The 27297-nt window shown below is 43.9% G+C and overlaps 1 protein-coding gene across 1 annotated transcript in view; it reads right to left on the reverse strand.

Annotated features, from left to right (window-relative positions):
- VWC2 (von Willebrand factor C domain containing 2) overlaps positions 1–26900 on the reverse strand; it is a 64330-nt gene extending 37430 nt beyond the window's left edge. Inside the window, exons 1-3 of the mRNA XM_054193289.1 lie at positions 26708–26900; positions 24708–25489; positions 18583–18712 (exon numbers count right to left, since the gene is read on the reverse strand). Of these exons, the coding sequence (XP_054049264.1) occupies positions 18583–18712; positions 24708–25421 (844 nt within the window). The 5' untranslated portion in view covers positions 25422–25489; positions 26708–26900. The remainder of the gene's footprint in view (positions 1–18582; positions 18713–24707; positions 25490–26707) is intronic.
- Between the last annotated feature and the right edge of the window lie 397 nt (positions 26901–27297).

Genomic DNA, 27297 nt, shown 5'->3' on the forward strand with positions numbered 1-27297 from the left:
GGCTGTAAACTTGTTAAAGCAGGGATTTACTTTCTATTCTTCACTCACATAGCACGTACTAATTAATCTGGTCCTGGTTCACGGATTCAGAGTCTTTAGTGCTATTGCCAACATAAACAAGTCAATTGCAAACGTAGTGAAAGCTGCCTCAACACTAGAAGTCTCTCTAAGCAAGAGACTTTTTTGACCATGTGGCATTGAGATGTTGCATTGACACACGGCTTGATCTGGTGAAGAAATCTACGCTACAAATCCTTTTTGAGTTACTTATGTAAGCAAACATAAAACCATGCAAAGGCGGCTGGTAGGAAGTCATTTTATCCAAGCAATGAATCCATTATCATTGCCAAAAACTTCACGTGAGCTACACGTGTCAGCAGACAGATCAAAAATGCTTGTTTCGGCACTTCCCATATGAAACAGATGTCATCTCCCTAAAATGGAAGAGGAAGAAAAAGCAAATAATTCCCCAAACCTCAAATACTTTTTTTCCAGCCAAGACCGGCTTTGATGGTGACAAATGGAACTGGGCATCGTGGTCTTCCCCCAAACAACTGACCGTACAGATGTCATGGACTCCTACTGGATGAGACGCCCTCGGGTCCCCATTCCCTGAGTTTCTCACGTTCGGGATGCTTGCTCTCGACACTGGGAGCCCATAAACATACATCACACACAATTTGCGTATGATGTTGAAGTTAGAGGGTACTTTACACGTAGGGCTGCACCTTACAGCTTCGCCTCTTTCCCCCACTCTCCTAAAAAAACCAAACCAATTTCCGTGTGATTTTTGTGCTTGCAAAAGACAAAATGGTACCTTCACAACCTGCAGCACTGAAACCTTTTGCCAACAATGAAAAACATCCTGTCTGTTTACCCAGGAAAAACAACTCAGAAGTGAAATGCTTCTATCTTTCCTTAAGTTCCTCTGCTGCTCACAATTAGTTCCAAGGTCATGAAAAATCTATTATGTCTAAAGGCAGTAACTAATTAAAAAACCCCCAACAACCCAACCAAAAAACCCCTATGGATTTTCAGCTAATAGTCCTATTTCTTGAATACTCCAGTATTCAATACTGTACTGACTACAGATCTCTACCATCAACTTCCCTTTTTTTTTTTTTAATAAAGATTTAGCTGTGCCAAGCCCCCCCTTTGTTTCACACATTTTAGATAAAATTCTCCTGCCAAAGCATCAGAACAGTGCTGTGATGAAAGCCACTGTCAGACGCATATAAAATCTCAATAAGCTCATCAATAAAACGGCTGCTTAGCTCCTATCCTAGGAGGAAAGTTTTAAGATGCTGATGGATGACTTTGCTGAGGATGATTAAAACAATGAAATAAATTCGGTGCTTGCAGGAGTGCAGGACAGATTCAGGGAAGACAGAGACGCGAGCACCATGCAGTTTGCTCCTATCTGCCTTGCAGGGTTGGAGCCAGACAAGCAGATGCAGAGTCTGTGCAGAATATACAGCCACCACGGCTCTGCTTTCCATGCCTCACATTCCCTAATTCTTCACTTGCAAACATTTCGACTTGACTTTGCGGCCAGGTATATTCTTCTCCCCCAAAACACAGACAACAAGAACATACATCAGGCTGCAAGTAAGAGCGTCTCTTGCCTACCTCGCTAGGGTACACAACCTTTTTCTTCAGCGTGCCATAGTCTAATTCTCCCTCTCCCATCTTCCTTGACTCCTTCTCCACCCTTTCTTCCTCTTCATTCATCCCTCTCATTTTTTCCTCATTCCCATACCTTCTGTCTCCTTTCCTTAAATCACTTAAGCGCTATTTGAACTGAGATGTTGGCAGAATTAAAGAACAGCTTAGAGGATTGAGAAATATCTGCAATTATAATTGCTTCAAGCAATTATAATTGCTTACCGGACCAGTGTACCAAGTAAAATTTATCAGGAAAAAAACCCAACGTTATTTTGTACCATATTAGCCAAGGTATCCCAGACTTTTTCAGAGTTATCTTCCAAACAAAGGAGCGATAAGCTTTTTGTTGAAACAATTCACATTTCAATGACTACACTAGAAAAAGCACCCATGTTTTCATTGCGGCACCAGAAGAGATGGGTTTACTCTTTCTGCAAGTCTGTATGTTTACAAATACAGACATAACAAGGGCTGCCACACTCTGTTTTACTCATTTATGAAATTATTCTATACAGAGGTGGGGAAAAGAAAAAAAAAAAGCAAGCTTTTCCTTTGAGTTTTCCCTCTCTTATTACGGTTTTTCAAAACCTCTATACATCATCGCTGTTCTGGGACACGATACTATTTTGTTTTCTTTTATCATTCTAGTGCATATAATCTTTATCGCAGTTTGGCACGGCTGCGCTCTGTGCCTCCGGCAATAGGTATAGTTCATACTGGTGGGAAAACGGCCAGTGACAGAATTCAAGCTGCAAACCTGATAGCTACAGACCTATCTCAATCCTGTCAGTGGTCTCAAAGCTCATAGAGAAAATACAGAGACTGCACACCTGTTTCTGGTTAAACAAAGAAAATTGGATTTTTATCAGTTTGACTGTCACCTTTTACGTAGCATTGTTTTGTCAAGAGCCACTAATGAAAGAGCTTAGCAGCAGATAAAGGACATACAGCTTTGACTGAATTCATAGATTTATCTAAAACATTTTCCAGCAAGAATTATATTACATCCTTTTCAGAGTTGAAACAGGATTATAAGGCATGGAAATGGGTGTCTTAAAATATGTATCTATATTATTGCATATGACTGAGGGGCTTCATTAATAATGGTGTCTCTGAAGATTTCGGTTTTGCACATAGTCTTGATGAAAGTTTAAATATACTGACTGTCTGTAAACCATACTAATTTTGGCTGGCATTTTGAACGGATACCCTAGGAGAGAATGGAGGGGTTTAGCAGTTTGTATGCTAATATATGACCCAAGAGTTAACACGATCATTTCCTTTTTCGTCCATGTTTTGTGTGTGCATGATCATGGACATGGCACTTGCTCCACCAGTGTTGCTCTCCCACAGTATTTCGACGCGTTACAGAGGCACCACGTGGCTGAACTGTGTTGGGGATGGTTGGGCTGACTACGTACTGCGCTTGTGAAGGTCTGTATAAAGACTTAAAATAGACAACGCTAGCTGTACGATGCTGCAGCTTCAGGACCCGAAGGTCTTTCTGAAAAGTCCACCTAACATTTCAGTGGTACCAGAAGAATGAAAGAAACTTCTGAAAAATTGAAAAGAATTTCTGAATCAATGCGCAGCTTTTAACTGTCCTCTGAGACCATTAAAAGAATGAGTTTAAAAAAAAAAAAAAAACAGGATGAAAAGTGAGAGTCTCAAATAGCAGAGCAGTAGAGGAAGTTCTCCCCATAAAGCTGAAGATGCAAACTCGAGTCCTCTCCCAGAGCCACCTCTAAGGCCACCCTGGGCAATGCAGCTGCCAGCAGACACCTCTCCATTCAGCTGAGGAGCCAGAGCTAATAAATAACTTGCTAACCACATCATTTCTTTTTGCACATGAACCGCAGGACACTTGTGTGCCTCAAGCACACTTGCCAGATGGGATAATTAGGCTCAGACAGATCACTGACCTTCCTAATAAAAATACCCCAGAAATGGAGGTTGACTGAATAAATCTGTGTCATGTTACCAAACTCCCAAACAATCCGTGGAAATCCACATATAGTGACTCATCCAGCAGTTTGGTATTCCTGTGGATGCATCTCATGTGGGCTGAAAACATTGGGTTTTGGGTATTCTGAAGTATTTACTGAATTTTCTTTCTGGAAAACAAGCACTGAGAGCTCACTGCTGGGAACTACTCAGCTGTCTTTCTATGCAAATGATGAAAGCACATATATATGCATTTACGCTAAGCTAGTCTCTCTTTAATTATCACCGAGGCTGGTTTGTTACACTAAAAGAATTTTGGGGAAGTCAAGGCTTTGAGACAGCACAAAATGCAAATGCCATTTCACCTTCCATAAACGGAACGCGTGACACCCATTTAAATAACACTATTTTATCTGGAATTATAAAGGTAAATATAATCAAATAATCTTGTGTTTGAAAAGAAGTTCATTGTTTTAGAGTTACAAAGGCCACCTGACACACTGCACTCTCCCTGAATCACGAGGTTTCCTTCCTTACGCCACCAAGTCTGTTTTTCCTTCCTGGATGTGCACCACGATGTTCAAACCTATATTGATGAACAACCACATTCACACGAAGCTACTCAGTTATCCTCCAGGCACTGTCATGTCATGTAATTCTTTTCCATGCCAATACGCCCTAAACCAGAAAGGATTAGACACAGTGCCAATTATTACTAAGCGCAATCTGCTATGAACAAAGCACGCGCCGCAGCCCCAAAGACGAGCAACTCTGGAAGTTCAGAGGCAGAAGATAACAGCAACTCCTCAAGAGCCCCATCGCTCCCAAGGAGATTAGGCCTGGCTCAGTGAGCCACAGCGACCGGCAGCGTCTTTTCCTGTACCCCCATGACAGCCAGAAATTTAGTTTATCCAAAAGCTTTCTATCAGCACAGCCTACAAGCTCCTTACATACCCCAACACAGACATGCAGCTCCAACTTGGCTACGCACTGGACGTTCTTGCATGAATGGATCCATCTTGCTATTTGAGACTTACATCTATATACATTACTTCCACAAGGAAAAACTAGGCATCAAAAGCTAGTGCTTATTTTAACAAAACACACATGTTCCAAAAATCAAAATAACTAAATATTCAAATTCAGCTTGCAGCAAGATCTGCCTCTTACATATGGACACCATCTCCGACATACCCAGCTGCTGATGTGCAAAAAACAGCGAATCACAACAGAATTGCAAAAGTATCTGTGTTTCTAACTTCTGTTCCCAAGCCCCCGCTGAAAATCATTTTAACAGCTCTTCAGTTGGAGCTCTGCTAATGAACTAACCCACAAATCTAAAAAGGAACACAGATTTTTAATTATAAAGCAGGCAAGTAAGCAGGGAGGTAAAACTAAAGATCAAATCATTTTGTCATTTATCTGGAGGTAAATCAGCAGTCACTCCATCAAAGCATGAGGGTTTACAAGAATGTATGAAATGAATCAACCCAACTATTTTAGCTCATTATTTTACCCATTTCACACAAGTCCCACCTGTGCCACAACCACCCACAGCCTGAATTTACAGACAATCCACTACATGGTAAGAAGAGATTGGACCTTAAAATTACTTTAACGCTGACCTCTAGTGACAATAGGTGGGAATTTACCTTTTTATAGGGCTGCATCTTCGGGCCACTCTAATTATGGAGCTTGCTTTTGCATCTCCAATGCACAGCCACCCCCACCAGAAGGAGTACGCAGCCAAGGAGGGACCTCCAACTTGTCTGTGTTAGTTACAGTCACGGGTGAATTATGCATGATGCACCATGGTCTGTAGAAATTTTATGATTAAATCCAAAGCTCCGTTTTCACTTATTAAAAAGAGGAAAAGGCAACAAACAGTCGATTTCGAGCCTTGTAACTGTAACAAATGTATTACAGTATCAGCTAGCCACAACTAATGACATGACAACTGCTGACATCTTCAGGCACCCAACCAAAATGTCATCTTTCATCTTGGGGACTGTAAAACCAAGGAAACCTCTTCTTCTCTAATGCTCTGTAGCAAAAGTGGCCTTGTAGCTCTTGGTACAGCACTCCTGCAGCTTTCTCTGCAAAACGAGGGTGCAACGGTCTGTGCACCCACAGGAGCAGGTATTTTGCCTGTGCTTCCGTTGCAATATAGTCCAGATGGAAGGACGAGCATGTTACACCAAGTTGTCAAACACCTTGTCTCAAGAAAGCAGTGAGGAGGCTACAGCTGCCACTCGAGTACATAGCCCACCCTACTGTCTTTGCATGTAGAATTGTATAATAGTTTGGGTTGGAAGAGACCTTTAAAGGTCCAGCACCCCTGCAATGAGCAGGGACATCTTCAACGTGATCAGGTTGCTCAGAGCCTCGTCCAACCTGACCTTGAACACTTGCAATGATAGGGCATCGACAGCTTCTCTAGGCAACCTGTTCCAGTGTTTCACCACCCTCATAGTGAAGAACTTCTTCCTTACATCTAATCTAAATCTACCCTCTTTTAGTTTAAAACCATTACCCCTTGTCCTATCACTACAGACCCTACCAAAAAGCTTGTCCCCAATGTCTGGGAGGTGAAGTAAGAAGGTGATGGCCGTGGCCCACTGCAGGGAAGCGTTTTGAGAGGGAGTTTCAAAAGTGGGAAGTGCTTTCACTAAGCATGGTGTCTGACATGTCTGTAGCATATCTATATCTACATATGTGCATACACACACATGTAAAGAACATGCTTAGTCAGGAGGCTAAAAATCTGCCAGCGGGACCACCTTTGGAGCTGATCCCAACTTGAGGTAAGTATGAGTGGGTTTTACATCATCTGAATCTACAACATTCCCTTTTGCATCGTCCAGATGTTGTAATCCATGTATTTCATTTACACTAACATGACAGGGTAGATTTTCCCTTTCTGTTAACTATCCATCCTGAATATTTGTCTGTGGTAGCAGTTCTTAAAACCAGAGTCCAGAAAACTTCTCCTGCTCTCCCCAAAACTTGATTCAAGGACTGTAAAGGTTTCCAGACTGCTCCTCCACTTCGCTGATACAACAGGGATTTTCATGGAAGCATCTTCTGGTCCACAGCCATAGCCAGGTGACTGCACACACAGCAGCACAGCCTGGGGAGAGCACCAGGGCCCTGAGGGAGCGCGTACCACAACAGACTTCAGAGCTAAAGCCTAATCAGTCATACGTAGGCACAAGTACAAACCCATGTGTTTCAAGATAATTGACTTGACTCTCCAGTCATTTTGACTGGAAAGAATCAGCTGTCAGAACAAACTTTACTAAGAAGACTGAAGATTAAACACTCGACTGATGTGAAATTAAGAAGTCCTCTCATACTGACAAATACATCACCTGCTCGTAATGCGCAACGGATAAAACTTCTCTGCTGAATGAGCTGCCAACAAGAAAAATCAAGGAAGGCGTTATTTTTCAGCGCCGCAGGCATATAAATGGTGCACTCGACAAACGCCTGCTTGCCAGCAAGGCAGCATTTGGCAACACACCTGGACCTCGCTTCCCCCAGCGCTTGCACCCAAGGATTCTTCCATGTTTTAGCAGCTTACCTAATCACAACAAAACACAACAGCCATGGGAGAAGGAAAACACACCTTATTTAAATACACTGAAATCAAAATCCAACCTGCAGATTTAATGTTTAGGCTACAAACTAGGTAATGAGACTTCCTCATGTATTCCAGCTGCATTTATGTATGGGTATTTAGGGATGTACATATAATTAGACTTAAATATCTCTGGAAAAAGAGAGAGGAAGAGATATACACTAAATAATGGATGCAGAATTGCCTCTAAGTTGTCATAATCATTACCTGGCTTGGACCTCAGCATCAGCATGAACTGGTCTTAAAAACAATAATTCGCTCACGTTAGTGGCTGCCAAACCTTCATCTAATCTGTTCATAAGCAATGTATCAGGTTAGCAAGCTGCCATGGCAGGAAAACAATTAGCTTTCCATTGTGGGGTGTCACGTTCTGTATCACATTGACATAATGAATAACTCCATAAACTATAATTTATTTGCTTCTGAGCCTTTTTTTTTTCTTCAATTAGCCTTTCAGTAGATTGTATTAAACACACGCAAACTATAACTACAGAGAGTGCTTTGACCAAACTCAGAAGTCTTAGACAGTACGTATAGCTATTACACAAGTAATTTATAGCTGACTTACCTTTAGGTCATTTAAATAAAGCTTGACAGAGCAGCTGAAAGCAGACCGTGCCAAAAGGCATCCTCATTAGGTCTCGTCTCCATCATCTGCATATACCGAGTAATGTGCTGTTGTGTCCCAGCACACACCACAATGACTGTGCAATGGTTGTGTGGGAAAAATATTGCTGCTGTTTTAAAGATCCCTTAATTAGGTCTCTTTTCTTGCCTTAACAAGGTACACGTACTTCCAGGATGGGTTTGGCTGGGCTAAAGTCAAGATAGCCTAACCATTTTTCTGCACAGTGCTTTAAAAAGAGGCAGTTCAAAAAGGAAATTCTAAGATGTGCACAGTAGGAAACAGTAACATCACATTTATGCATATGTGAAAATGAACTCCCGTAAGCAGGTTTCTACTAGGCTCTACAGCGTGTCACCCCAAGCAGTTTCACCATAGCTAGGTTAAGGTATTTTATTATTTCTATCAAATATATGATCTTTATTTTAATCCTAGGAAACCGTGTATCAGCACTGTCTTCTGCAGTGTGTTCATGGGTTAATTACACGGTGCATTAAGATCTTACGTACAATGCCTTTTGATTTTCTTGCTTCCCCCTTGACTTTGTATTGAACGCAGGAGCGATTTTCATCAGTACTGTTCCTCTCCCCCAGTACCACACTTTATCATCTGTTATCACTACTAGAGACCTCATCTATTCTCACCTGGGAATATTCAGCCTTCTTGCTGCTCTTTCTCTGTACTTTTGCAACCTCTTCTCGCTGAGTGCTCAGCAAACACGGGAGATTACACAAATCAGGTGGGAGGAACCAGTCTTTCTATAATAGCATACTTCTAATAAATGCAAGCCTTTCTTAATGAAGACTGACAGATGTTTACATACAGCATTTCACATTGATATTGAACTAAAACTACCTGGCAGAAATCTTAACAAGAGGTCATCAAAATATCCAAGCAGCTTCTTTCACTACCTGACATACGGTTTGGCTGAATTTCATTTACCATTGTGCTGTCTTGTCACTTGGCTTCATGAGATATCATTAACAGTCACTATCCTCCTTTCTCTTCTATCTTTAATAGGACTTACTAACTGCGTATCTCCCTCAAAATTGCCCAGCTTAACCAGTGATATCCCTTTTGAACTGAAAATGTTTGAGATCATGCTATCAGAAAGAAATAGGAACTATTTTGGAGCATAAGAAGTAATACCTTTACTTTTTCTGTGAAAAGCAATTAACACCACGCTCTTGTGGAACTACCTTTGAGAAAGGAGATAACATTGCGAGCAAGTATTTCAAACACAAGAGGCCCAAAAGCAATTGCTTGGATATAGATTTTCTTTATTCAAAGCTATTCAGCAAATAGTATTTTGAGTCCTGTCACAATGCATTGTTTGTTCTTTTCTTTTTGCTAGTGCTCCATCTGATCAATTCCATTGGAAAAGAAAAAATAAATAAATCACATGTTGGTTGAGCATGCAGTGAAGATACACTTATCTTTTCCACAGATGATACAACAGTGTGTGATTTGCAAGCACTTCAAAGAAAGGTGGTCAGTAACCAGCGTGCAAGAGCAATGTGTTGCAACGTGAGAAGAAATGATGCAGGAGAAAAACACTGACCATCTACAAGACTGTAAGTTGGATTTATGCATGCCCAACCAAGAGCTAAGGGCACAGAAACAAGCAAACAGAGCTGAAGACTCAGCAAAAGAATGGGGCATTTAGAAGAAAGTGATGTTTTCCAGTAGGAAGTCACTCCTCTAATAAAAATTTAACTAGCACCAATGTAGGCAGCAAAAAAAACCAAACCCAAAACATAAGAGGGTCTTCCTAAATGAAGACAGCACTCAAAGTTTTTGGTTGCCAATCAGCTTTGGAATGTTAATCATTACAGCTACTGTGCTGGTGAAGGTAAAGGAATTACTTAAAAACTGTTATTGTCGTTGTCTTTTTTTTTTTTTAATCACTGCTGTACAGCTGAATATGCTCAAGGAAGCAAAACTGCATGGATAATTACCCCCATGGAAGCAATCCAAAGGTTCGCAAAGTAAAAGCTGCTTCCAACTTAAAGATCAAGGTTTTAAATTAGGAAAGCACTTGAATCTCCAGCTGATAAAGATGTTTGACCTGCTGGGCAAAGGTAATTGACAGGGACTTAATTCTGGACTCTGACAGCACACAGCATAGGGGAATTCCCCAGTGTGGTAGTTTGAAACAGTAAGACGCTATTTAGAGCAACAAGAAAAATATGCATTTCAATTTTACAATTATTAATAAAAAATACTAGAGGCTTTTAGCCACTCCCCTAAGATACCCATCGCTCCTCTTCCTTCAGAGCCCAATTCCAAACACAGGCAGAAGCGAACAAGTCAGACCCTGGTCAAACTGATGTAAGGAAAGGAAACAGGTTTTCCTGTTCTTGATCAGATCTGTACTACGTTTGCACATACATTTCAAACAGGACTGGAAGAAAACTTCTGAGATTGCTGTCATGCTCATATGAGACCTGAGACATATCCCAAAGAATGAGGAATTAGAAGGAGTTAAGGCAGACCTCGCACTGGCAATCCTGCGCTGCGTGGAAAGGCCACTGTAGTTGCAAAGCACAAACCACGGAAGAGCAAAGTGTTAAGAAATGAAGTTCAACGAAATCAGCCAATTCCCCGCTTCCATGAATCAGTAAGTCACCCGCATCAATTCACATCTTCCTTAATGCCTAAACCTTAACTTCCTGTGAAAAGTAAGCAGAGAAAATTACACTGCACACACAATTAAAAGGAGATTTTGAATGTATCATTTATCATCAGAGGGATGCACTGCCAATGTACTAACATACCACAACACTTTAGCATAATCCTCCACCTCCCCTCAAAGCCAAGCAAACTCTTGGATGTATCAGTTAAGATAATGAAATAGCAATGAAAACCCCCTGAAGAATATAAAGCAAAACACACAAGGTATATATATCTTTCATCATTGCTCCTTTTAATCACACTGCAAAATACTAATCAGCCATGTAGTCCCATTACTGTATCGCTGTAGCACCTAGCTAGTAAATAATTTCTATTTACAAACAGGATTATCTGCAAAGAATCCACCTGAGAGCTCACATGGGCAGCGACAGTGGCTCAGCTAACATCGGGTAACGCGTTAACCTGCGGTAACTCAATCTGGAGCAAGACGGGGTTTCAGAATCTAGGAGCTCATAATTTAACCAAATAGAATAGTGTCCTACTGATAGGGAATATTATTCCAAGGATATAGCATATAGCATGACACGCATAAGTATTTCAGACCTTGGAGTCGTACAGGCCCCACAAACCTTTGCCACAATTTCAATTAGTGACACACATGAAATTTATTTAGCAGAATGGAGGAGCAAAATTAACCCTGGGAATACTGTCTCTAATGAACAGCATGAAGAACAAGACTGGATGTAGGAAAAACTTCAATACCCTTAATGTTAGCTCTCTGAATTTTCTTCAAACAGCAAAGAACAAACACTGGAGACAGTGTGCGGAGGCAGAAGGGGGTACAACGTGTGCTCCAGGATTTTATTGGTTTTTAACATCTTATCTGTCTCCATGTATGTGTGTAAATAAAGCTGCAATACAAACTCAGAAAATCATTATATACAGAACTTAAAAAACAAACCAAACAAACAAAAGCCCAAAGCAACTGAAGACTTCATTTGAGGAGCACAGGTTAACTGTTTCACTAGAAAACAAGCAAATCCCCAAATGCCTCTCTATGTAAAAGAGAAGCGGTCAGGGAAGACAAATCAAGCAATAGCACAGTGTTTACTCCAACACCCTGGTGGATATTAGCACGAAGGAACTTTCCTGTCTGAACCAGAACCGGCATCCAGGACTACACAGGACGGCAGATACGTGAAACTGCTGTGGGAGCAGCATAAGGTCCATCAGACCTCTCTTTCTCTCTCTCTTTTTTTTTTTTTTAGGAAATGCATGAAAGTTGCCAGAAAAGTTATTCTTCTCCCCCCATCCACGGATTTAAGTGTTTCTTTTTTCCTATGAGCATTTCCATCTTTCTGCCCCTGGAGCTAAAGCAAAACATCTTTTAAGAACCCGTGAGCTGCGACACACTGAAGTTCTGACGCCACCATGAAGAGCTGGCAGCTTGTTTCCCACACTCGCCTGGGACCATCACTGCTAGACAACTGTTTAGGGCACATCATCATCGACTTTTACTTCAACCCACAGTAAAGTGATAGCCCCTGCAAGCAGTTGCCATGAAAGTGACTGACACAGCAGAATTTAGCTGTGTTGTATGAGTTAAGTCTGCAGTATCAGGTAAGAGGAGAAAAACTGACTGCCGAAGAAACGCTTCTCAGGCTCACTGTGGCAGCCTGTAATGAGAAAATACTGCAAAGTGAGTCCTGGAAAGCTTATACGATACACTGCTTTTGTATTTTAATAGGATCTTCTATATCCTCCTACTCAGGTATGAAGTACAACTTTAAATACTGAACGCTAGTATAACTTCTGATTGTCCTCATGTGTCTGAGCAAAATGACAGGATGTTACACGCTCAGGGACACTTACTGCTGCCTTTTGACAGGAGAACTCCCGACTGAAAGCATTCTGGAACTTCTTGGAGAAAAAAAAAATATAAAAAATATATGCACACAATATGTATATGCAATAAATATATATACACTATATACAAAGATTTGTCCTGGTAACTGACTTAGGCTCAGTAGAGCTGGATACTTTTGCCATGTCTTCAGGCAGATCTTTCTCATCCTCTGACAGCTTTCCATCACTAGGGAAAAAAAAAATCATATACCCTGGGAGTCAACACATTTTGTACACTAAATAAATACCCTTAGAGGAAATAACACCACCTACCACTACTTAACCAGCTCAGCATGAAAATACCAAGCCAACACCATATCCCATATATGTGTGCATGCACGCACATGTCTGTGAGCTGGAAATGACGAGGCCGATGTGGTTTTGGCACAAGTTTTTGCTCAGCCCAGTTTGCAGTGGTAACCTGTGCACAGTTAAACAGGTTCTGATCTAAGTGGGAAAAATGGCACGGGAAGAAAAATCTGTGATTTCTGCACAGGAAGAACACATAGCTTGTGCGGCCACCAACTTTCCCAGAGCGATGAGAGAAAATGAGAGAGGTGAGCAGTGAGATGAAATGGGGTTAAAGGAATTCCTTGAATTAAGACAACACAGACTGAACCTCTTTCCAGCTTCATCAGCAGCAGAAATCACCACCAAAACCTACTTCCACTAGTTTACCAACTTCACCTACCAGATTTGGAAACCACTTTAAATGCCCAGTGCAGCCAAAAAGATGCAAGTCTTTTATTTCTTTCTTTTCAATAAGTAGCTGCCAAAATATCTGCTACAGTTTTTAAACCTACCTGCTTATTCACTAGGCAATTTTAATCACATACAGCTGTTCATACAACTTTAATGTGTGTTTTTCCCCCTGAAACATTAATTCCCTCTGAAACATTAGTATTTCCTGGTTAACAGACCCATACTATAAATCATTTTGTGAAACACGGCCTATTAAAGCGGGAAGTTTGTGCAGAAGTTTTTGCTAAGCGGCTCATGCACACAGAAACATGGAATAAATACTACCCTGCATACACAGGCATTCAAATGCCTGAACTAAACACATCAGAATGGAACAAATCACATTGGCGCCTACAATATGGGTGGAACTGGGATTAGTTTGAAATTTTTTCTTGTTCATCACATTATTATTTTTTAATGTAAATTCCTTTTTTTTTCTGAATGAAATACTGCTTCAATCTTATAAACTAGACTTCACAATCATTTTATGATTCCTATAGTTTACATCTAGAAGAGACTACCATGACCACCCGATTTGATCCTTTCTTTAATGTAGGCTGAAGAACCACTGTCAGGCTTTAAAACTTCTGGGTCTTCTTGCTATATATAAATTAGCTGCCAAAGCATGACTGAAAAAGGTATTTAAAATGAAAATAGAAAGAGAAGACAATCAATGGCACTGTTTAAATAAATTCCTGATGTTTGCAATAGTCCTGCCTTGACCTCTACCTGGACAGCATAATGATACTTTCTTCATTGCTGAGATCAAGGCACATACTGTCGAGGGCATAACATATTTTATTTAAACACACTGCAGAAGGACATTAAATTTTACAGGTCAGATTCTCCACAGTGCTTGAGCAAAGCTGGGGCTGCAGGGAAGAGCAAACAGCCAGCTCATGTGAGAGCTGCCAAGGTGCAGCTTCCCTTCATCTGCCCAGAATAAACATCCTCATCCTTGTTATGGCCGAACAGGTCCCTCAGCCCAACACACCCTCTCTCTACCTGGATTTCAGAGGGACAACAGCTCACAGGGGTGATGGTACCACCTCAACCAGCATCATTTTTTAATAGATTTGAGTCCCATGGTGAAACAAAGTCTCCTTGTGCAGACAGTCGCAAAAGGGGCCATCAGCTCTGCCAGCCTTTGTCAGGTTTTTGCCCCTCTTCAGAGCATCTTTGTGCAGATGGAGGTCCCCACCTGCCATTTAGAGGTACTCTCGAGTCACCCCATGCCTGAACATTGTAATTGTACGTAAAGGTACTAAAGCAAGTTTCACTGAGCCAACCTCTCAGTACGGGTATACAAAACCATGAACATTTACCCTCTCGGCCTGCATCATGTTAGACCCACACCTTACTAGTGGCAACCATTTCAACCACACGATGCATGTATTTCAACCGTTAACTATGAACCCAAATATGAAATGAGGTCCTGACTCATCCCACCCAAGGCACCCGAGATGACTGTATCCAGAGCAAAGTGTCCCTGTTGCGCGGCCAGTGAGAAGAGACAGGACACCTCCTGCGGATGTTACAGTCCCTGAGAACACAGGCGACCCCCTGGGCATCAGCGCTTGTATTTTCCCCACTGCGTAGCTAGAAGCCTTCACCGACAGGAGAAGTTCAGCTCTCCCTGCTGCAGAAACAAAAACAACACTGACGCACAGATGGATAAATGCTAGGAAGGCACTAGGATCAGCTTCATCTTATCTGGGACAATCTTTCAGCCACATAATGAAATAAAAATCTCTTGGGGACCTCAGAACCAAATGTTTTTTTGGTCTAGCACCCACGCCTCCCCCTCCAGGCTCCTTGTGGGCTGCAGGTTTAATCTCATCCTCCTGGAAAGACACCATTAGAAGCAGGGCCACTCTTAACTCCATCGACTGCACGCTTCAGGCAAAGCGGCATTCGGCTGTGTACGCCTATTAGGGCTCTAATACTGGAAATAGAAGTGGAACAGACAACCAAGGTAATTTAATCCAGCAAGATAATTCACTTTCTGTATTACCCCTGCCACCCCCTCCCACTGCCCCAAATGAATCAGTGACAAGTGTCCAGCCTTTTCCTAATGGAAAGGGAATTGTACGCCTATTATCTTTACCCTTCACTCCGTACGAACGGTAGAAATGTCTGTGCCCAATTCTGAGCTTATTGATACTGCCGTGAACAGGGACGGCTTCCACTGAAGTAAATACTTTGCTAGTACCGTAAAGCAGGATGGAGAGCTGAATTGGGCACTTGTTACTTAACGCAACTCTCTGAAGGCAGATTTAACTTTCCAGATGTTTTTTCTTGTTGCTGTGAGTTACCGAAAGCATGAAGCTCAAGATGTCAACCCACACAAGAAGAAAGCCACTCCTCCACTCCCCTCTGTCCCCACCCTGCCTCCTTGCAGGGCATGTATATAAGATAAACACACACCAACTCCCTTAGCTGTATGTAGTGACTCGAGACATAAAAAGCAGGAAAATTCCCCTCACCCCACGATTCTCTCAGTGAGGTCTCACTTTCTATCCCTTCCTTTCAGAGCATATACTTCTTTAAAGTACTCCCTGTCCCTGCCCACAAAGACGAAAATAACACCTTCAGCTGTGGAAGCATCTAGGCTCCTTCTTGAAAGTCAGGATGTGATATAGAAGACTATTAAATCCTACACGTAAGACCATTCTTTGCCACGCAAGTTTTCCATTTACTACTTCTTACATTCAAAGTTAAGTCTGTGCCCGTACACGCGTGCCGCTGTGTCAGCCTGCTGGGCAGTCACCCACCCGCCCCTCCTCTGAAGGGCTGCCAGCACTTTTGTGGAATCAGGTTGGGGAAGTCCACTATACACCCCCTCCTTCCCACAAGGGATAACGCACGCTGTCTCACGCCTGCCAAGAGACTGAATTCCTTCATTTCTAATAAAGGCAGGCTTTCACTAGATCTCCTCCATAGTTCTTAATCAGGCATTTGTACGTGGTCCTACCAGTGACGGATGTGGCTGCTTAGCCCTGACTGTTGGTTGACCGACAGCAATCCACAGGCCAGGCAAGTCGGGAAAGTCTTATATGTTACGAAGAGCCAGGAAAGGGAGGGAAATCTGAGCTGGAGTCTGTGCATTTTCAACGCACAAATATTAGTCAGTGTAGAGAACCCGAATTTCACCTCCCACCCCTTCTCTGCCCCTTCCGAGGGTGGGATGCAGACCACGAAGGCAGTCACCCCACTTACACGCTTTCCACGGCTCCACCTTTCCCACCATTCAGGTTATGCTGCTGAGCCCCCTGTACATCACCCAAGCTCTTTTGGATCGCAAACACGATGTCATTGATGTCATCGCTGCAGCCATCAACCCCGAAGCACAACGAAGCGATGATTGTTTCCCCGACTCAGATTCGCAGCGTGTTTGTTCCAGTAGGCTTGAAAACAAGGGGATGAGGCAGGCTAGTTTTTTCCTGCCCAGTAGGTTTTTGCTCCAATCTAATTAAAAACGTTCAGCAATTCACTGAAGTTCTTTGCAAACTGCGCGTGTCCCTTGCTTTAAAATAAGCTCTGAAAGCAAACCGCCTGATAGTTTTTTTTTAAATGCACTCCCCAGATGGAGAGGATTCCTCAAAAATTTCTTTGTGATACTGTACTGAAGCTGCTGAACCAGAAAAGCCGATCTTCTTCTGAGCTATCTTGTTTTTGTTGTTATTGTTAATGGCTTTTTTCCTCCTCTAAAAGCTAACACGGAAAGCCACTCTTGATTCTCTGACATGCAGAGAAGTGACAGTACAGCTCAGTGGAAACAGTCAGCTCTGGTCACCTTGGTCTGAAACTAGGTCAGGGATGCCAGCTTGTGGGCAGATCCAAGGAATATGCAATTAATTCTGGGGATTCAGACACTGAGGAACAAGACCACCCTTTTCTTGCAGGCAGAATTTGGGTAATTCAGCTTTAGCACTTCACAACTAAGGCATGTTTTATGTCTGATTTTTTTAAACAGGCCTCATTTCTGGGAAACATGTCAGGGGATCTATGCGAACAGCCAAGCCAAGCCCTGCGCTGCCATACCACCTTAATCCAAAGGCAAGCGACCACTGGGAGATGGCCACCGCAGCACACAATGTCGATGCTCGTGGGAGAACGTGCACCAATGGAAAGTCGATCCTGCTCCAAACAGAGAAATTCAGTGGGAAAGACAAAAGAGACTTCGCGCGTTATGCTTGTGACTCCATCCCCGAATACTGAAAACAGACCTTTTGCCTGCCAAGAGTCACCCCCACCTGGGGAACTGCCGCAGAGCGTGGTGCACACAAAAAGCCTGTGAGCACCTCAGGAGGCTCTTGCCATCAAAAAAGTGCTAAAGGATCCTCCAGACCGGCTACCTATCATACCACCAGCTCCCAAATTCAGCCTTTTTCAGGAACTGTCCCTAAATGCCTCAAAAAATGCCTGTCCTCATCTCCATAAGCAGAGTGCCCTTAAGCTGTACAGCAGAGAACAAATTCCTTCAGGGTTGTAACAACCAATTAAGGGATGTGAAGCAATTACTTTTATACCCATACAAACGAAACTCTTCCAATGCAATTAGCTATCCCTTATCATCTACTGTTGAATTTGTGGAAAGCATATGCTGTACACTCTCTCCTCCCCTAGCTTTTCCACAATTTTAACCAGTTTGTTTTAGCTCATGTAATGGAGCCCACCTATTCTAGAGAAATAATATATGGCTGCCAATTATCTGAATATTTTTAAAAGTCTTTTTTCATTTTAAATATAATTTCATTTGAGATGTTGCAGCTTTCACTTCTATTAACAAATTATCATTTCTTTTTTATAAGTGATAAGCTGGTGTGTCATGTAATTTTTTCCTCTAAATAGACCAAGACTTTGATCTAATGCAAGCCCTTCCTGGGAGTAGAGAGACTTTCTGTCTAATTTAGTTACGAAAAATATTCAATTAAACTTGGGAGTTTAATTCATTTAGTTATGAAAATTAAATGAGCTCAATAAGGTACATTTGATTTGCCTTGGGAAAAAAAAAATGAAGAGAAGAATCTCTGAAAGGGGAACAAATAAGAAGGGAGAACAAAAGGAACTTCTACTGCGCACGTTGAAAGGTGGGTAACATGAAGAGCCCGAGTTCTGTTTTGTGTGCCTATATAAAACATATCCACAATGAGTTCATGCAAAATTTATATTCAGAAGCCACTATCTGGTATTAACACCCTAACTGTCTCCTGGGTAACAAAAATCCCTGCAGGTCATAATCGAGTCCATCCCAGTCAAGGAAAGACCTGGCTCCTCACACTGGGAAGACACACCCACAGAAAACTCTTCTCCATCTCCGTTTGGGGAAAAAGGGAAATATCGGAATTATTTTTCAAAAACAGATCACAGCAACGTGGATCTCTCCGACAGAAGCCCCCCTTCTTGTTTTGCACCCATCACTCACCATTTTTGCAGATAGGACAGCATTGGTCGGGCTCATACACCGGGTCCACACACTCTGTCTGGGGACAAGCTGAGACAGTGCACAGCACTTCACCATTGGCTTCACAGCGACACTTCTCACACGGAGAAACCTGAAACACAAATCCAGACACCTTTTTAACTCTTTCACTTAATGCCCTCCTGAAGTGTGCAATGCCCACCTTCCCATCTGCATTGTTCTTCACTTCTTTTTCCTCCCCCCTTTAAAAAAATGCTTTTTGTGGTCTGAATAATGAAGCTGGGCTCCTGCAAAATTACAGAGCTGCAGCAGAAAAACACACAGGTTCTGCTCCCAACCTGTGCCCCAAACAGAAAAGTCAAAGGGATCTGGGAAACAAGAACTCTTTAGACGTTTAACACAAATAAAGCAAAAATTTCCCTACCACATTTCCAATGAACTTCCATCAAATTAAGCTCATAATTTAGATGAGATCTGATTTGATTCCATTAGAGGTTCAAAAAGTAATTTAGCAAAAATTATTGTATTTAAAGAAGAAAAATTTTGCTAAATGAAATATGAAACTTCTTTTAATGGAAATCCTTATCGCAACTTTTCCAGCTTTGAAAGCTTTTTGGTGGCAGGAAGTTGCATTTTATTGAAAATCATCATTTTTGAAGAGAAGTCGGGAAAAAATCCATCCTTTGAATTCAGGTATTTCCCGTAGCTTAATTGTATTTGGAGCATTCTTGTAATACTTGTAACCTTCTGAAAAGAAAATTGCAATTCAAAGAAAGGGGTGAAGGAAAATACAGGTCATCCTTTTTACCTACTGAAACGTTACTGGTTTTGAAGAACTCTACAGAATAGGAATACCACAAGATAATTACCTGAATGACCTACTTCAAAGAAATCAATTCCAAACAAAACAGCATCAAGGCCCTATTTAGGAAAAAATGGACTTTCAAAAGTCTGCATTTGCCACATGTACAATTCCAGCTGTTCTCTTCAGTGTTCCTGACCAAGCGCTGCACATCGCATCGCTGACGTCCTTGTGCCATGCAAGGAGCTGGAGGTAGAGGGAAGCCAAGGTGCTGAAGAGCAATACACGGTGAACTGTAAATTTCATTGCTGTACTCCAAATAACCACACTGGCATCCACGCTCAGAACACAGGATGAAAATACAGCTGTATGATATTACCAGTGATCCTCTAAATCCCCAATCTGTGCAGGATCTAGGTTTACTTAAGGATGAGGTCATTTTTCTATACACCCTTCTTCATTCCAGATTCCAGTTGATGCCAGACAACCACCCGTCACATTTCTCCGATAAAAGCAGAGCAGCCTCATATCTAAAACATATTATTCTTTGTGAAGAATCACCCACACGTCTAACTTGCAGATCATCTGGTTTCTTTCCCCTATTTCTTAGGCAGCCCATCACATTTTTCCTCAAATCCATTCTCTGCTTGCTTGCCTCTTTCACATCCTTCTCACTTCCAAAGTTCAAACATGCTGATGCTTGCACAGCGTCGTCTCCAGCTAAATGCTCATCCATGCTTTGCCACTTCCCTTCCCACCTGCCAGGGCTGTTATTTGCTTATGCACTCACATATACTTTCACGCCGTCCCCTCTGCTTAGAAAGCCTAAATAGGGTCTCTTGCTGTGTTGCTTTCTGCTTTTATTACTATTATTTATTTCAGGCTTCCTTTGCCAGCTACTCGCTTCCATTTTTCTCTTTGCTTTACACTCTACCCAGGATAACACCACACCATACATTTATAAAATGCTACAAGGAGGCTGACAGCCCAGTACCGCAGATTTTTATTGCAGGCTTTGGGACAAGAACTTTGTCCTGTAATTGTTTATAAACTGCCATGTTCACTTGCAGAGCTAGAGTGTCAGCAGATGAGGAGGTTTCTGATGCAGCGTTCAGGGTTGAGAGGCTCAGGTATTCCAGGTAATCACTTGAACTGCACGTGAAATTTTGACTGTCAGCAAACCCGAGCTCCTTACTATCTGCAAGGCAATAGGAAGAATAGTTCCCTCTGGAGTTATATCCAGAAACAATACTTACTAAGTTATGAAAACATGCTTTTTGGGGAGGACTGATTTTTTAATTTTTTTTTTAATTAATCCTACTTGATGAATGTTACTAGAACTCCATTCCAATGATCAGGCTCAACAAAGCAAAGCTACAGCTTTCAGTTGGTTTCAATGGTTTCAACACTTTGGCACCATCACTTGAAAAAAATGTGAATTTGCCAATGATCACAGTTCAACAAGACCAGCAACTGCAACAACACATTTTCCCTCTCCCAGGACTCCACTTAGTAGCTATGTAAAAACTAGACTATCTGATGACAATCAGGAAACAAGACAGCACACAGATGTTATTCCTAAAACCTCTCATCTGTAAAATCTAAACGTATTCTAATTAAGCAGGTTGTTTACTAGAATTCCAAATTTGACAGAAGCCTAAAATTCCTAGACCAAGAAGCCATTTAATGAAGCATTGAAAATACTATTAAATGAGAAACCAAGTTGATCAAATCTTCATCTAATAATGATGATTCAGAATAATTCATTCTCATCTTATACAGGACAAACACTTGAAGACTACATCTTTCATGAATGGAGTACACTGTTAATGTGATACTGCAGTCAAGAATACCCTTCCTGCGTTATAGATCATGGGATTTCAGCGAAATAACCACAGTACACCTTTAAGAAGTATTGCCATCTGTTCAACCCACCAATATGAGCAATGGTAGCAGGGTTAAGGAAGGTCTCCATGTGCTTATTTCTACAAAGCTCTTTTCAGGCACGTAAGTGAACCGCCATGCCTGCTAAAATGGTATTAATGTCAACATTTATCTGTTCATCTTTGGACCGAATGGTAGTGTATTGCTTTGTATAGATCAATAGGATGTGGCACGAACTGTAGAAAAACCCTGCTTCTTTCCGCATCTTAATGGCAGCTTAATACTTGGAGACATAATCATCACAAGAGAGAGAGAGAGAGACGAGAGACAATAAGTGTGTATATATAACAACAGCTAAATAAGTCAGAATGAAAAGACACGTTTGGTCCTTCATTTCCTGTCCTCAACTCCTATAACGTAGTGCAGTTCCTCGTGGCAGCCAATGCGACCAGCATCCCACTTGTTCAGCTGGGAAACGACGAGCCCGGCAGCGCTCATGCTTAGCGCATCTGACATAACCAGGCTGGACTGGAAATAATCCAACCTATCAACTTCTCTCTGAAGACTAATGATACCACATCTCCGTGGTCTAAGGATGAAGCTATTAACTCTACGGCAGCAGTGGTTCTGCCTAAGCAAAAACTGTGGGAAGACAATGAGAGACACAGAAGTCTGAAGTATTCACCAGGCAGCCATAAAACCTGTAGAAAATAAGGAGTACAGATGGCAAAAAAAATTAACTTCCTTAGAATTGTTTAAAGGTAAGTTTATGAGCAGATGTATAAACGGAGTTGCAGACGTCGTAAAAAAGTAAAGGCACCATTGTATAAACAGGTAGATTTCCCACTAGTGGGGCATGAAGAAAACAGTAGCTTAGTAGGGGTATTAAGTTTATCTGGCAACTTACTGTAAATTGTCATAATTAAGAAGTGACAAATCATTTGCACTTATTGAAGTTCTGGTCCGAAGTTATTTGAGCTTTCTTTTCCCCACTTCCACGTGCTGAAGTTTAGTTAAAAAATAAAGCACACCAAAACCAAACCAACAAAATCATCTGAATTTTAAAAAAAACCTAAAAATCTACATTTGGTTACTTGAGCCTTGAAAACATCTAAGTTTAAAAAAAAATAATCAATCATAAACCCAAACTGACTTGCTATTGTGCTGGAATTCTTATTAATATTTCCTTGCCACTTACATAACTCAGAACATGAATGGGGTTAAGCTGACAAGAATAAACATATTGGCCTTGTTTTTGCTTCTCTATGCTTTCAAAATACCACAGATGTTTCAAAATCCATTTGGGCTTGTTGACTTACGGATTTCCAAGTTATTCACAAATAAACACAGATTTTGGTAGCAGAGAAATTCTAAACAAAACACATGAAGCAACAACTTTCAAAAAACGTAGGTCTTTCCCAAACCTCTGAAGAGAACTTATGGTCCTTGTAAGGCTATTACTTTATAAGTTAGCCTGCGTTTTCAAATCTTACTGTAAGATTGAAAAACATCTAGCAGAGCACATGCTCAGCACCCAGCAGCTCCAGTGTGGAATTTTATCCTCGTTGTATTTCAACAACTAAGCTGTTGGAGTGGAACTCCCCGTTCCACGCGTATGGATGCTGTGATCCCTCTGGGATCTTGCCTCACCAATGCTCACAGGAGAGCAGAGCGGTGCTGACGGAAACAGCTTTATGAGACCTCATCCTTCCCCCACACTTGCATTGTGTTTTGGCTCGCTAAGCTGGCTAAAAAAAATCAAGCAGCAAGGGAACCGATGTTTCATTACAAGAGGGTATCAGCACAAGGGCTAATGGTTGAATGGGGTTAAAAAGAAAGCTGAAAGCCAAAGTCTTTTCAGAACATTTCTGTAAATGTCACCATTCAGCATTCCCTTTTTACCAAGGCTACCAGCCATGTTCCGATGTAACAGGCAGCCCTACAGTTTTATCCTCTCGCTACATGCTCAATACAATAAGGTATTTCAGGCTTGCTTTACAGCCATTAATACGACACCGCGATATAAAGACAAAGAAATGCAACTCGTTAGAGCACGGAGGGCAGCCTTTAAAACTTCGATAGGGGAGACCTACAGAGAACATGTGCAGAAGCGTCGCTGTTTTGGCCACTCCTCAGAATTAACTTCTCTGCAAAAGCAAGGATCTCACAATCCCTCTCCAAAAAGGTCATGCCAACCAACTGCTGTTTAAAGTACCTTCTCCCTCTTCAAGTAGAAAACTGTCACCCTGAAGCTGAATGCAATCCTTGAGGGTGACATGGAAAAAAGAGAGGATGATATGATGCTTTCTGCCATGCTTTGAAATATCACTGATGATCTACGCATTACTGCCTAAAGAGAGCAAGGGAAAAGACTGGTTTATTCTGCAAAGAGTAATTCTGCTCCTTTATTTATTCCTATTTTTTTTTCAAGAAGAAGAATGTGGAAAGACATTATGAATTGAAGTTAAGTTTCCAAGAACACACAAATACCACAGAGAGCAGAGGTGGCAACTTATTTATAGCTTTTGCAAATACATTCTCTTTTTCTCCATCCTGAGAGGGGCTCGAGCTGCCAGAACCCTGAACTGTATTTCGCACTCCCCTCCACATGTTCATCTCTAAAATCTTTGGTGTGTTCAGAAATGGGTTTTGAACCAGCCCTGTACCGAACAGTCATTCGCAAGTAAATTCTTAAGAGTCTGCTCGCAGATGTCAGCCACAGTAAAATACCATAGGGAAACAGGCAAGGTAAGTCACCGGGGAATTGGCCCCAACTCCAAAACTTTTCAGTGCACTGTAATAAGTTGCATTTTCAATGATAATGACCTTGTGCAGTGGTGCTAAAAAGGCCCTATTCTAAAAGGACTTCCCTAAACATACAGCTTTTCAAGTCCGTCGTTCAGGTACCACTGTGATTCAGGCTGCAAGCCATGCTCTTATTAAAAAGAAGGCCCATAGTCATTCTCAGAAAGCAAATGTTACACAACCAGTTTAAACGGTTAAAAAGGAGAAGAGAAATGACTGTTAGGAAAAAGCTATCAACACAGATTATTACTAGGAATAGAAGTCAGCCCACAAAACCTGCTGGATCCCTGCAAGGTAGAAGTTTCACAGTTAACAGTTAGATAAGGAAACAAACGGAAATTCTCATAAAATCCACACCACCACGGGAGCAGCATCCTTTCAAGTAGCATTTTTTACTGTAAATACCAAAGGAATTAATAAAGATCAGCCCCCTCATTTAAAAACATTACACTACCATAGAGCACGAAAGGTCATGTTTAAGGGGAATATTTTACAGCCCTGCAGAAGCAGTATCAACATGGAAATGAAAAGGGGAGGGGGAGACCCGGAACGCCCCCCAAGAAAGCACCTGAAGAACACAACACCCCCTTAAACGGCGGAAGGACCCACAAAAGGCCCTTTGGGCTTCAGCCCTTACCATGAACTCCTCTAGGGTCTGGTAGGTTTTCCCTCGGAACTCGCAGTAGTTCTTCCTCTCCTTGCACTGCGGGCAGCACTGGGTGGTGTCCACGTGGAGGCAGCGAGGATGGAGCCGGGGGCACTCGGGCTGGATGCAGAGGGGACCCTCCTCGGTGCAGAGGCAGGGGCAGGCGGAGGGGCCCGGTGCGAACTTCTCCCCGATGGCGTAGACGAAGCCGCTCTCGTCCACGCAGCCTTTCCCGCGGTAGTCCGGGTAGGCGTATTCCTCCGGAGGCTCGGGAGTGACGCTGGCGACAGCTTCTGGGAGAGAGGACTCTTCGGCTGCCTGAGGTTCCTGGGGAGCAGCATCCCTCTGCTCTTGCACTTGAATGCTCCCGGATTTACTGCTCATCCCCTGGCTGTTCCAAGCCTGCTTTTGCTTAGTCCAAGACTCCTTGTTCGAGTAGTTCCTGCTTCCTTTGCTCTTCCAGTCCCTGCCGCCCTCCTCCCTCCCGCTCCGGCCGATCTCATTCATTTTCCCCGGGCCTGCCTGGCTGTCCCTTGTCGATGTGTGATCCCTCTTTTCCTGGCTTGCCTTTATCTCCTGTTTGTCTTGAGCCCTGGCCAGTTTTTGTACAGGTATGGTGGAGCTACAGAGGGCAACCATGAGGCAGCAGGTTACGAGAAGAGAACTAGAGAGAGCTCCAATTGCCATTGCAGTAGAGCTGGGCATCACCTACTGCATCCCACAGGGGACACTGCATTCACATCGGAGGGAAGCGCTTCACGGATCCACGATCCCTAGGAAGAGAAGGATTAGGAACACTTCAGCTTCTGCACTTCTTCTCCCCCCCAACACACCCCCCCCCCCCCCTTCCACCTATGCAACATCTCAAACAATATGCGACCTGTCTCGGTAGTTTATGCAAAAGGCAAACAACAGCCTGGTGCTGCATCCCTCCTCCTCCTCCTCCCCCTCCCACGCTCTGCCAAGTCTTATAAATAGCAGGGCTGTGGACACGGACCCGGCATCTTTGGCTGGGTGGGAACATCACGGAGAACTCCGGGGAGTTAGGCTTTGCAAAGGCAGGTGCATGCAAAAACCAGAACATCTGGGGCCTCTTTTTCCCTTCTAATGCCAACACGTGAAGAGGACGGGCGCTGAATTAAAACGGAGCTCCCCAAAACCCAGCAGAGCCCGGGGAACAGAAATCACCCAACTGAGTCCCATCCGCTGACTGCGTTCACGCCGGTATCTCCATTAACCTCTTACTCAGCCTGAAGCGTGCGGCTGGCTTATTTTTAAAAAAAAATACCTACCCGTGAGCACATTTCCTTTAAAGACAGCTAAAACCATGCTCGTTAAGGCAGAGCAGAGCCAAACTACCTCTCCTCCGAACTGCCCCAACGAGCACCCCCACACCACCCCCTCCTTCCCCCCGGCCTTTAAGAGGCAGCGAGCGGAGCCGCCGGGAGTTCCCGCAGCAGAGGGGGGCATTTAACCCTCTTCCCTCCCCCCGCCATCCTTCAGGAGTTCGGCAGCGCTCCCGTCCTTAAAACGCCGCACGTTAATTCGGGAGGAAAAAAAAAAAAAATCAAAAAACATAAAAAAAAAAAAAAAAAAAAAGACAAACCCCAAACCGAAATACGTACACTTCTCCGGCCACGACGAGCCAAGGCGCTCCAGCCTGCCGGCACGGCCCCACCTCCGCGGTACCCCTCCTCAAAGCCATTTAAAAGCCTCCCTCCCTCTCCGCCCGCCTCTCACGGCCCTCACCGCCGGCGGCACCGCACCGGCACCGCCGAGCGCCACACCGTAGCGCGGGGCACCGCAGCGGCATCGCGGGGGAGGCCGGGGCTCCGCGCCGCCTGCCCAAACTTTCCGGCGGGCCGGGGCAGCGCCGCCTCTCCCCCCCCCCGGTAGGGTGGGGGAGAGCCGGGGCCAGCCCCCTCCCCAGCCCGGTAGCGCCCCCCCCCCCCGCCACCCCGGTCCGCTCCCGGGGCCCGGCGCCTACCTACCTGCGCTGGAGCCGGGCTCAGCCCCGCCGGCGGCTGGGAGCGGCGAGCCTCGCCCCCCACCCGGCTGCCATGGCGGGCGGGCGGGCCGGCCCGGCGTCGGCTTGTTGCTGCCCGCCCGCCGCCGCCGCCGCCACCACCTCCGCGGACCTGCAGAACCCCGCAGCGCGGCGGCCAGCCGATCCGGCCCCGCCGCCCCCCGGGGGCGGGCTCCGCCGCGGCCCTCCGTTCCTCTCACATGGCGGCCGGGGGCGGCGGCAACGGGGGCAGGACGGGGCGCACCTTCCGTCCCTCCCTCCCGCCGCCGGCGGGCCGGGCGCGGGGAGGGGACTCGCCGCTCGCCCGGGGGCGGCAGCGCCCGGTGCGACCGCGCAGCGCCCCTGCCCGCCCCTCCCCGCGGCGACGGCGAGAAGGGGGGTGGGAAGCGGCGGGGAGAAAGCCGGGGGGGGTTCAACGCCGACAGCTGAAACTTTTGACGCCGTAAGGGCGTCGCCTCGGGACGTCAGCTTCACACCCGCCCGAAGCCTCGATGCGGCGGGGACGGGCGCTCTCCCCGCTGCCGCGGCGACGGCATGGGGGCAGGGAGCGCAGGT

Source organism: Rissa tridactyla, chromosome 2 (assembly GCF_028500815.1).
Source record: "Rissa tridactyla isolate bRisTri1 chromosome 2, bRisTri1.patW.cur.20221130, whole genome shotgun sequence".
NCBI classification, from domain to species: Eukaryota; Metazoa; Chordata; class Aves; order Charadriiformes; family Laridae; genus Rissa; species Rissa tridactyla.